A 12,472-nucleotide genomic window follows, 5' to 3' on the forward strand; every position below is an offset into this window, starting at 1 on the left:
AGTCATGTAAATACAACACATATTGCATTACAAATGCTATAGGTGTCACATTTGCGAAAGTTAAAACTATTAGCATTATAAATGACAAAGCTATTCATTTCACTATGTTCAAAACCAAAACATAAATAAAATATTTGTCATTTACAATACCAATAGCTCAAACTTTCCTAATGCGAGACCTATTGCATTGCAAATGCTTGTTATTATATCTCACTGCAACTGTGTTATTTTCATGAATAGTATGTAAAAAGACCACCAGCTCTGGTTCAAGACCCATGTCACTTAAAATGTACAATCATTTTTATCTATTTACACAATCAAACGCTTGTGTCAAGTCCATAAAGGCCAAATGTAATATTCTATTTTTGGACATGGTGTACTTTCTTACCACTAGAGGTAAGTTTAGGCATTGGTCCAGAGTCCCGTTGCCTGGCCTAAAGCCATATTGCAGACCGGAGATTGTATTTAAATGGTCCAACCATGCCGTTAGGCGATCTAGTAGGACTTTGCCCATTATTTTGGCAGCGGAATCTAAAAGTGAGATCGGCCTATAACATGCAGGCTCATCTCGTGCACCCTTTTTAAAAATGGGAACAATGACTGCCTTTCCCCAGGATAGTGGAAAACCATGTGAACATGCAGCATTAAAAAACGTGTGCTAAGATTCTAGCCCAGACATTTGGATCAGCCTTGTATAAGTCTGCTGGGACCCAGTCAGGGCCCGGAGCCTTTCTTCCAGATGTAGATGTAATTGCGTTGTAGACCTGGTCTATACTAAAATGGAGTGATGTGCTAGTTTGCTCACCTTCCCTGTGCTCCTCAATTTCTCCTAAGTTAGTATCGCTGTATATATGACCAAAATGCTGTACCCATTGGCCGGCTGAACTAAACAGTCAATGTTTGTATTTGGAAATTCAGAAAAGAAAGGACTGTTGAATACCGACCAAAATTTAGAGCTATCTTTCAACACACTGGCTTGACCCAGAGCCTCTTAAGTCTGTTCTTTTAGCTGCTTCTTTCTATTCTTGACTGCGAATTTATAAGCCTTTCTTTTGCCCCTAATTTCAGCTTCATCTCTGGGGATGGATTTTATGGCTTGTAAAAGCTCCCTATGGGTTGTTGAACATATACCATAGAACCATCTTTTGACCTTCAAGCCACTGAGGACAGGTAAATGATCAGGACCTAAGCTGTCCTTCTCATCACCATTGCAAACGACGCTGCTTCTTCTGTAGCCACAGTAGGGGAATTAAAGAAGTATCTGGCGAAGTGTTCAGTCCACTTGTCTCCGCTAAGTCCTCACACCAGTCCATTTGGGTATCTAAAGGCTGGTATTCTTCAGGGTCCAGCGACACCTCCCAATCCTCCCCGAGTCATAGCTCATAGGAATAGGGCTCAGGCTATGGCCTAGAAGACTTTACCGGAGTCGGCATCAGACAACATCCCTCCAGCTACATGTTGGAGTGGGGATCAGAATGGGGACCAAGGAAGGTCAAAGTGGTTTGAGTGGCTCCAGTCTGGATCCATACATGGATCCAAGAATACTGAATGGTGACAGGGCTGGAGCAGCTGGTGTGGAATCGGTAGGGACCACACCAGAACATGCGGAGCCCGAAGACATACTGGCAGGAATTGGGCAGCTCAAATATGAGGTGCATGGTCTCTTAACCACACGGTGTTGAGCGTGGATCATTCCGGCTCCCAGAAACTCAGTAAACCGCAGAGCTGACCCAGGCGCTGGCTCTACAGAGGAGCCAGGCCTCCAGTGGCGATTGCTCCCTCGTCTCGTTGACTGACGCGAAGTCGAAGACCTCTTTGACTTCTTGCTCTTCTTCTTGCAGTGGGACTTACCAGAGTAGCCTGACTCTCGGCGACTAATCCCGGGACCTTCCTCTTGACAAGGACCAAGACTGTTACAGCATTGCATGTGGGACATCAAGGTGCTTGAGGTGACCGCTACCTCAAGGCCTTGGGGTGCAAGACGAGGCAAAAGGTGCAGGTCTTCACAGCATGGATACGTTTAAGGCACCAGTGGCATACAAGATACTGGTCTGTGATCAACATTTGTTGAAGACAGGCACCGCAGAACTAAACCGGCTTTCTTAGTGGACATCCCAGCCACACCAGGAGAAGCACTCTAATAATACTGTGACAAAACATCGAACAAGCATTTACAATGCAACGGTCTCGCCTCTGCAAAAGTTAGAGGTATTGGCATTGTAAATGGCAAAATTTTTATTTATGTGTTGATTTTGAAAACAGATAAATAAATGTCATTGTCATTTACAATGCCAATAGCTTAATCTCTCGCACATGCAAGACCTATTGCTTTTGCACCCACACACACAGAGCCACACACACACACACACACAGAGACACACACACACACACAGCCACACCCACCCACACAGAGCCACACACACAGCCACACACACACAGAGCCACACACACACAGAGCCACACCCACACAGACAGAGCCACACCCACACAGAGCCACCCACACAGACAGAGCCATCCACACAGACAGAGCCATCCACACAGACAGAGCCATCCACACAGACAGAGCCATCCACACAGACAGACAGAGCCACCCACACACAGACAGAGCCACACCCACACGCAGACAGAGCCACACCCACACACAGAGCCACACCCACATACAGACAGAGCCACACACACAGACAGAGCCACACACACAGACAGAGCCACACCCACACACAGACAGAGCCACACACACACACACAGACAGATCCACACAGACAGACAGAGCCACACACACACACACACACACACAGATCCACACACAGACAGACCGAGCAACACACAGACAGAGCCACACACAGACAGAGCCACACACAGACAGAGCCACACACAGACAGAGCCACACACAGAGCCACACACACACACACACACACACACACACACACAGACAGAGCCACACACACAGACAGAGCCACACACAGACAGAGCCACACACACACAGAGCCACACACACAGAGCCACACCCTCACCCCGGGGAGTCTCCTTATTTACAAATCGGTTATTCAAGGCCCCCACCAACTCCCAAAGCTCACCCGTTGCTTCCCACAGTCTAGGTCAGCCACACGCCCATCTCTGCCCAGTAACGCCCCAGGGAACAGAGGCAAGAAAAAAAAAAAGATCACAAGCAGGGAACAGAGGCAAGAAAAAACGATCACAAGGAGGCAAGAAAAAACTATCACAAGCAGGGAACAGAGGCAAGAAAAAACGATCACAAGCAGGGAACAGAGGCAAGAAAATCGAGCACAAGCAGGGAACAGAGGAAAGAAAATCGCGCACAGGAAGGGAACAGAGGCAAGAAAAGCGAAAAAAATACCAGCTGGCTTCCCGATGCTGCTACTCCTCCTCTGCTGGTGCCTGGGCCCTCTGTGTGCCACGTTGGTGCTGGCGGTGCCCGCCCTGGCTTGGCTGGCGATGGGCGGCCGGCGCGGAACGGAGCACCCCATTGACCCCCGGGGCCGCGCGGTCTTCATCACTGGCTGTGACTCCGGCTTCAGGAGTCTGCTCGCGCGCCGGCTGCAGCTCTTCAGCACTCTCCCCTGGGGGGCATGAGGGGGTCCCGAATCCTGGGGGCTCGGGGAGACAACATGCTGCATGCTTTTCCGCAAATGGGGCACGCTTTACACAGATATTGAAATGCTGTATAGTGCCCCGGCCAGCACACAGCGCAAAACAAGGCCTGGTGTGCAAACTACAAACAATCACCACACGCGCACGAGACACCAGCAGACTGCACACATGCACGTCTCCCCACGAACAGTGAACACCATGATGTCTTTACACGCAAAAAGTGTGTGATACGCAATGCCCCGTGACTCGCACTAGGCTGGGGACACAACGTCCTGCTCACATGCAAACACTTCCAAGCACACACCTCAGACTGAGGGGCAAACGAGGACAGCCGAGGCCCACCCACACGCACACGTCTCAACACCCGTCAGCCGGCACCAGGGGCCGCGTCCTCTCCGGAACATCCACTTTAACAATCACACCCAACACAAGCTAGAGGCGGGTTTCACTCGGTGCCGATGGAGGAGCACGAACACGCGCAATTGTGCAAACACCATTACTTTGTGCAAGCATTACAGCCACAAGCACACACCACAGCCTCCTAGCATTAGAGCCACACGCACACACCACAGCCTCCAAGCATCCACACGCACACACCCCAGCCCCCAAGCATTACAGCCACACGTGCACACACCACAGCCCCCAAGCATTACAGCCACACGCGCACACACCACAGCCTCCAAGAATTACAACCACACGTGCCCACCACAGCCTCCAAGCATTACAACCACACGCGCACACCACAGCCTCCAAGCATTACAACCACACACGCACACCACAGCCTACAAGCATCCACACGCACACACCACTGCCTCCAAGCATTACAGCCACACTCACACACCACAGCCTCCAAGCATTACAGTCGCACACCACAGCCTCCAAGCATTACAGCCACACACCACAACCTCCAAGCATTGCAGCCACACCACAGCCTCCAAGCATTACAGCCACACGCACACACCAGCCTCCAAGCATTACAGCCACACACCACAGCCTCCAAGCATCCACACGCACACACCACAGCCTCCAAGCATCCACACGCACACAGCACTGCCTCCAAGCATCCACACGCACACACCACAGCCTCCAAGCATTACAACCACACGCACACACCACAGCCTACAAACATTACAACCACACGCACACAGTACCCTGCAAACACAACCCAGCCACACATTCCCCACTGCCGAAGAGCAACAAGCCACAGATACTGTACACAACTCTCTTAACTCGTGAAACATTCCTGACTTCTGCACACAAGTAATCACAGGCTGGGAAAGGACACCCTGCCAACGCTCGCCGCACAAACACGCCCAAAAGACATATTTGCAACTGCACAGACCCCGCCAGAGTTTCCACCCAGGCCTGTAGAGTTACATACACACACAAGTTGAGGAACGGCAAACAAAAATGGCAACTTCACGCACTCCAATCCCAGTGGGAAAAGAACAGACACTACAACACACGACCCCTCCCCCACCCAAAATCACCAGACACGGAAGAGCAGTGACGGAGGCCGACAGCCCCCACGACACACCCAACCCGAGTTCCAATCCCACCCAGGCACTCTCCCACGGTGGCCGGAAGTGAAGCCCCCCCCCAAGGGGATGCTGGCAGGGGGTCAGAGGCCAGGATCACCTGAGGGTCCCAGGGAGCAGCGTCTGGAGGCAGGAGGCACCGACCGGAGGGAGAGCCTGAGAGAGGCAGGGAGGGAGGGCCGAGAGCAGGGGGAGGAGAGAGGGAAGTGAGGTGTGCAAGCTGACCCCACCCTGAAAAGTACAGCATCCGATTGTGACCGATGAACTCGACTCTGAGCAGTGCTGATATTGGGGAAAAAAATAACACACTTGGAATCCATTAATTGGCTGTTAAGGTGCGGCAGAGAAAAGAGGAGTAGTGGTCTCACTGCAAGACTCATTTATAGCGCTCCGATACCTTCGGGTCGAGTTCGCACCATTTAAATCTGAGATAGGACACATTTGGCCGCCAGGGGCACTGGGTATGCACACGGTACAGTGATCCAACAAGGGCATATATGAAATATGAAGGGTGACAAAATTGACTGTCTCAAGCTCCAAGCAGCACGCACGCCCGTGTTATCTTTAATTTCTTGCACTGTTTAGCAAGAGACTGGCAGGCTCGCAAATTTTACAAGCTGCAAAATAAATATTGCGAGCATAATTCATTTGATGATGGCTGTGTGTCTTGTTTAGCGGATACGTCCCGTACCCTCAATGCCTTTGTAATCTTGGCGCATGTGGCTGTATCATTTAGACAAGTATTTTACAAAGTAAATGCATGCGCTACACAAACATTAATTTCCGATATTTAGGGAATTGAAATATTAAGTGCCACCGCTGGCAGGCGAGCAAGGGTATAAGTAGATGAAGTGTCCCGTGCGACCTCACTTCCCCTTGTCGCTCTCGGTCATCTGCCAGAGGCCCAGGTTGAGCACCTTGAGGCAGGGCAGCTCCAGGCCGCGCTTTGGGATGCGGGTGCAGCCGTACAAGTCTATGCCTGTGAGCTGCGAGAGATGGTCAGCGATCAGCTCCAGCTCCTTGTCCGCGATGCGCACGCACTGGCCGATGTGGAGGGTGCGCAGGCCGTGCATCTGGCGAACCATGTGATTGATGCCGTTGTCGCTGATATGGCAGGAGCAGAGGGTTCAGCGACATGAGACCATACATATTCTGAGATCGTATTTAAGTTAATGACGCAGATACACTTTAAAACGCTCACATTTTGCCGCGCACATGGAAATGGACCCTCATGAGCACAAGATCAAACGATTCGGTCAAGCGGAGAAGCCGCGGTTACATTAAGGTCCTGCCCATCATCTCAGTTTGTTCTAAAAGAGTAGCTATGGCTATCGTCTGGTCTCAAACTCCCCCACATAATGTAGTGGGACAGAATACGCCCCTTTACCAGCATTACTTTCAAGTGAATGGGGTGCCGCCCCTGCATGGGAATGAAGCCAAAATTCAGCTGCATCATTAACCTAAAACGCAGGACTGGCACTCCTAAATATTTATGTTTTTGAATGTATATATTTTCCCGAGAAGTAATCACACCTCCATGCACCAACAACAAGCGCTCGCGCTCCACAGTCAGTTACAAGAGATTCCCGCAACGGGCCACAAACAATACTCACAGGCCAGGTGGGGTCTCCCCTCGACCTCCGCCTCCGTTCCGGTTCCCAGTGGCAGACAGCGCTCCTCTCAGACGTTCCCTTCCGAGATTTCTAGTATTGCGGCGGTGACTCGAGGGATGCGCTTCCAAAACGATAGCGCCTCGGAGGTGTTCAAACTCCAGGGCGAGGTCCCTCGGTGGAGTGGCCGCGGAGAGTGTGAAGGGGGTCTCTCACTGGACGGCTATGGCGCGGGCTATGGGTCAGGCTGATGGTGCGGGCAATGCGTACCCCAGAATATTAGTACTGGTCAAGCCACGGGGCGAGTCACACACACTAGCAGAGACGGGCCTTGGCAGACACTGCACAAACTACCACCAAGGCCTTTGTATCACTGAGGCGCCCGGGGGAGCTCCGCAGCGCCCAGGAAGTACGAGAGGCGGCGAGGGAGGCGGGAGGATGCTGCAAGCCATCAGGAGGGCAGACGAACACCACCATGTTTCTCCGAGGCGAGGCAAGAATGCCTCGGAGAAACGCAGTGGCATTTTTGGATTTGGGGCGTGTTTTTCGTTCTCTCCTCTTCCCATTGGCTGGAAGGTAAAATTCCAGCCAATGGGAAGAGGAGAGAAAGAAAAGAGAAAGAAACGAACCCCCCCCCCCATAATCCGGCTTGAACGGAGTGACGCCCCTCGCCTCCAATGGCTGGCCTCCGTTTAGGAAGCCAGCCAATGGAGAAGAGGGGTGGGTTCAAGCCCCCACACTCTAACATAAGATCTCTCCCTGCGAGACTGCGCAAGCGCAGCCTACGCAGGTCTCGACCTAAAAAGCAGTCAAAAAGTGACTGACGAGCTAGCGCTCTCCAGATCTGTGCTGGCTGGCTCGGAAAGAAAAGAACGGACATCACTGCGTAGGGGTGGTGTCTATACAGGCCCCAAGCACTTCACTTCCAGTGTGGACGACACCATGCGGAGCCCAACGATGCCCTCTACCGGTGCGCAGGGATACTGCTCAAGTAAAAATGGGGATCATTCTAAGGTAGGGAATCTGCGACTAGAAGTCTGTATCAGATTGCTGCTTTCGTATAAATGTTTGGACTTATGTGTGTCACCTGCTGTGAATGGTTGATGATATGATGAACATGGCTATAAGCTGGGGTGTTGCACCATTAGATACCCAAACGAACGAGGGGAAGAGAAGCAGAAAAGGGAACAAAGGATATGAAAAAGAAGCCTTGGTCTCCAGGCAACAAGTAACTCAGCAGTTTCCAACCCACATCCAAGGATCGGAAAAAGGTCATTGTCGACGGCTTGTTTATGTATCATTATTGGGTTGTGCTTATGTAGGACATACTCATGTGTGGTACCCAGTGCGCACAGTTCTGCGGCACAATTATAGACACGATTTTTTGTCTTTTAGTCTCCTTATTAGGTGACCACTACACTCCCCTTGCGAATATACTAGCTAGCAAAACAATCTTCTGAAAAGAGAATCCAATCTCATGCTCGCCTTGACCGATAGATATCATATTTTGGTCTTAATTTCTTAAAACAGAATACGCCAGTGTAATTCTAAATGGAACAGAAGCTGCAGGCAGATGCAAATATTTCTTATAATCCCTAAAAAGAATCAACGAAATTTCATCAAAATCTTATAACTTTTCGCCACATGCCACCAAGCTCGTAACACTTAATAGAGTATAAAAACAGGAGAAGATAAAACAACAATTATTAATCTGCATACCTCGCCAATGTTCGTTGTAGGCTTGCAGAAATATTCGGAAAATGAGAGCAGTGCTGGATCAGATGTAAATGTAGATATTGCTTCTGGCTAAAATGTCAAGGGGACAAATGAAGTTACATAATTACTTTCTGAACAAGTACTAAAATGTACAATCTCTGTCACAAACCTCGAAAATTAATCAGTTCACAAATACTTTATGACGGAGCTATTCATTTTAGATTGCCGCAACTTGCTAGGTGGTAATGACTGTTGTGCTGCAATCCCATGTTACTCAGCAAAAAAAGGATAAATTTGCCAGGCACTGTTGGAGATGAAGGCTGACTTCTTCCATCAGTCTATCCAGGCGTGGTTAACTTCCTCATTCATTTGATGTTCAGTGGAAAAAAGAGCTAAGCACACCAAGCGTTCGCTTCGATGTGGAATGGGAGCACTGCTTAGTACATAGGAAATCACCAATGTCTACACAAAACAGATAAGAACACTTGCCATTATATCCTGGCGAGGCATAGATAGTTACTCTAAAGCAATGTATGAACAAGCATTTGAAATGTAATAGGTCTCGCATTTGTTAGAGTTTAAGCTATTGGCATTGTAAATGATAACGCCTTTTATTTAAGTGTGTTTCAAAGCAACACATAAATAAAAGGCATTGTCATTTCTAATGCTAGTAGCAGAAACTCTCGCAAATGCGAGACCACTTTAACGGTGGCCGCGCCTCTTCCTTTAGATGCTGCTTGCCGTAATCAGGTTACAGTGACCAGCATCTAAAGAAAGGAGCGCGGCCAACATTAAAGTGAAAGCGTGTATGGGGCGCTTTTACATATGGTGCAAAAATAAATAAAGAAACAAAGCTTTGGTAGCGTGGGTGTGAAAGCGCTTGTGCTGTAAACTAAATAAGTAAATAAGGCTGGCCCCTGTAAAGCGGACTACACTGGACGTGAAAAAATACATGACTAATAACTATATAAAAGGTGGCAGAAAACTGCGACGAAGTGGGTGGAATAGGAAAGATCATTAAAGAAAATAGTGCTCACTGACTAGATAAAGCCCCCTGTGTAACTACACAAGCACAAAGTCCAGTCCTCGTGGGAGGTTACAAATGAAGACAAGGCAGAACCAAGGAGGGACTACTAAGTCTATTCAGGAATGATAAGCAATGATTTCGAAAGGACAGTAACAGGAGCCCATTGAAAAGATGGGTAGGAAATGGGCGGAGCTTCTACGCCATACCTCAATACAGCATGCCTCGCAGAGCAGCACATGCGCTGGACAGGCTCGACCTGAAAACACATACATTGCTCCTTGACCGTATGGTGCAAATTAAAGCAGTGCAAACCAGCACAGTGTGACATAGGCGTTACTATGTCACAAGGATACTTTATATAAGTGAAAGTTCTGCAACGGCAAGCGCGAGAATGTTGAATGGAGCTCTATTTACAGAAACATTATAGATGATAACTGAAAGCCAGGGTGATTTAACATAAAAGTAACAATGCTCTCGAAGACAAAGAGAGGCGTGCTACTCGCCAGAAAAGCGCTTCAACACCCATCAGGGGTAACAAGTGCTATATGAATGCAAACCTTTCTTCCCCTTTTATCCCTCCACTATCCAGCTCACTCTAAATAATCGGACTAAATATCCACCACTGAAATTCCTTTATATTTCACCATATTAATTCACCACTAACTCTTTATGGGCTTCCTGAATAGCGTGCGTCAACAAGCGCTATATAAATACATACCTTTTCCTCCTCTATCCTTCTGCGATCATTCCAAATCCAAATAACTGACTTACCTATCCACCACTTAAAATGTACTTGCATGTCTCACTATACTAACTCAACACTAATCCTCTATGGGTCTCGGAGTAGCGTGCTACTCGCCGAAAAAGCGCTTCGACGCCTCGTCAGTGGTAGTAAGCGCTACATAAATGCAATTACAATACAATACAATATTAAAAACACCCTTGTGTTCCTTCTGTACTGCACCACAGCGACATCCTCAGTTAAGAAAGATATCTGCAAAGGTACATACATGAGGATAGGTACCATCTTCCTTTTCCATAACCAATCTACTAACGAACAAGCTTTGTCAAATTCAAAAGCATCAACTCAGCAAGCTGGTGAACAGTATGCGATAAAAAGAAATAAAAAATGCTACCACCTAAACATAAGAAAAAGGCCAGCAAGGGATTTTGTTCTATTACTATTTGTCAGCGTTGTTAGGGCCTGTTATGAAAATCAAGGTTCCTAAAACTGTTCTTAGTCAGTAGCTGTAGTGAATCATTAACTTCAGGCAAAGAGTCACAAAAGATCAATAAATACAGTGTTACCCCACTAACACAGTAAATAAATGCAAAGACCAGGGTTTTATATTGTCTGAGGGTTAAGGCTTTTTAACCCAATTTGTTTGCGGTCCGGCGCGTCTATGACTGAGATTCCTTCTTTCATCTTCGTGAAAACCTAACGGTCGTCCTCTCACCGATCAGCAAGTATTGGATACTTTGTTGAACATTTGAAATCACTTCAGCTTATGATACGAGTAATTCTGACACAAAAGGATTAATTTCTTTGCTTCTCATCACCAAAATCATTGGAATTGCTGTTGTCTTTGTGAATAGAGAGAGGATTTATCTCTACTTGAGTAAAAAGGGTCATCTACTGTATGTAGAATTTCTTTGTCCTGATGATGGTCTTATGAAAAATTCCTTAAAAGACCGAAACGTCGACTATCCAGTCCAATTCTGCATGTGATCCATTGTATCATCTTTGATTTTCTTCTGATTTTTAGTTGAAATCATTGTGTTATTTTGTGTTAGCAGTCTGGACGTTTTGCTTAGATATATCAAAGGAGGAAATAACCTACACCTTGAATATCTAACTAATACCTATGTATGTACCCTATTTTATAAGAATGTTTTCTTCTTTTTTATAAAAAGATTCTTTGTCTTGAAAACAAATAATAATCTTCAGACAATATAAAACCCTGGTCTTTGCATTTATTTACTGTGTTAGTGTGGTAACACTGTATTTATTGATCTTTTGTGACTCTTTGCCTGAAGTTAATGATTCACTACAGCTACTGACTAAGAACAGTTTTAGGAACCTTGATTTTCATAACAGGCCCTAACAACGCTGACAAATAGAACAAAATCCCTTGCTGGCCTTTTTCTTATAACAAGTATTGCCCGAGCCCGCAAGGGTATATTGGGTTGCTCACCTACATATCTTGACCACCTAAACATAGCTACTATACATCTGAAATTGAAAAAAAAACTTAAAAAGCATTAACTGATGTAGCCATTTTTCTCGTTATGTTTTTTTAAACCACAAGATTTTCAGTTGTGCCATGCAAGGAATAAACCAAGATCTAACCAAGCAGTCAAAGTTGCCTTTAAAAGGGAGACTAAAAATAAATTATCTGAAGGGCAAGCAAAATAAATAGCAGTTATTTATAGATAAATAAAATAAATAAGAAAGCACATCATAAACCAGCTTTATCACTAAAAAGAAAGGAACTATTTGTAGGTGGATGTGAACTATGTGCACAGATTGTGTGCGGTCACTCAGAGAAGGAAGCCAATGGGTAAAGCAGAATGACTTCATGCTGGGGTAGGCCGAAGCAAGCTGTAAATGGGAATTTTAAAGGCCAGTAGATGAAGTCGGCTGAATGGAACCTCCTTTACGTGTACATTGTGAAAGAGATTTTTCGTGAAAATAAGGTTTGGCGAGACAACTCAAGTTGTCTCAATCAACAGACCTCAAAATAACTCATCGAATCAGTGCTGCAAGTCTCAGCGACCATATTTCACCATCTATCTAGCATCATATTTCCGGTCCTCACACTTAGATAAGGAATTTATTGTCCGCTTTGTCACTCAGCGCATATCCTGCCCCGACCCTCTTTTCACTAAAGCAGCAGTATTTGCATTTCACTTAGTTGTGGACATGGTATTGCCCCTTAACCTCAGTGATAGATCTGTGCAGCCTGATCAGA

At 47.0% G+C, this 12,472-nt stretch overlaps 1 protein-coding gene across 1 annotated transcript in view; it reads right to left on the reverse strand.

Moving 5' to 3' along the window:
- ANAPC1 (anaphase promoting complex subunit 1) overlaps nucleotides 1-12,472 on the reverse strand; it is an 815,950-nt gene that overhangs the window by 125,537 nt on the left and 677,941 nt on the right. The window contains exon 43 of the mRNA XM_078648767.1: nucleotides 8,477-8,563. Coding sequence (XP_078504893.1) covers nucleotides 8,477-8,563 — 87 coding nt within the window. The remainder of the gene's footprint in view (nucleotides 1-8,476; nucleotides 8,564-12,472) is intronic.

The sequence above is a fragment of the Lissotriton helveticus genome, chromosome 6 (genome assembly GCF_964261635.1).
Source record: "Lissotriton helveticus chromosome 6, aLisHel1.1, whole genome shotgun sequence".
Lineage (NCBI taxonomy): Eukaryota > Metazoa > Chordata > Amphibia > Caudata > Salamandridae > Lissotriton > Lissotriton helveticus.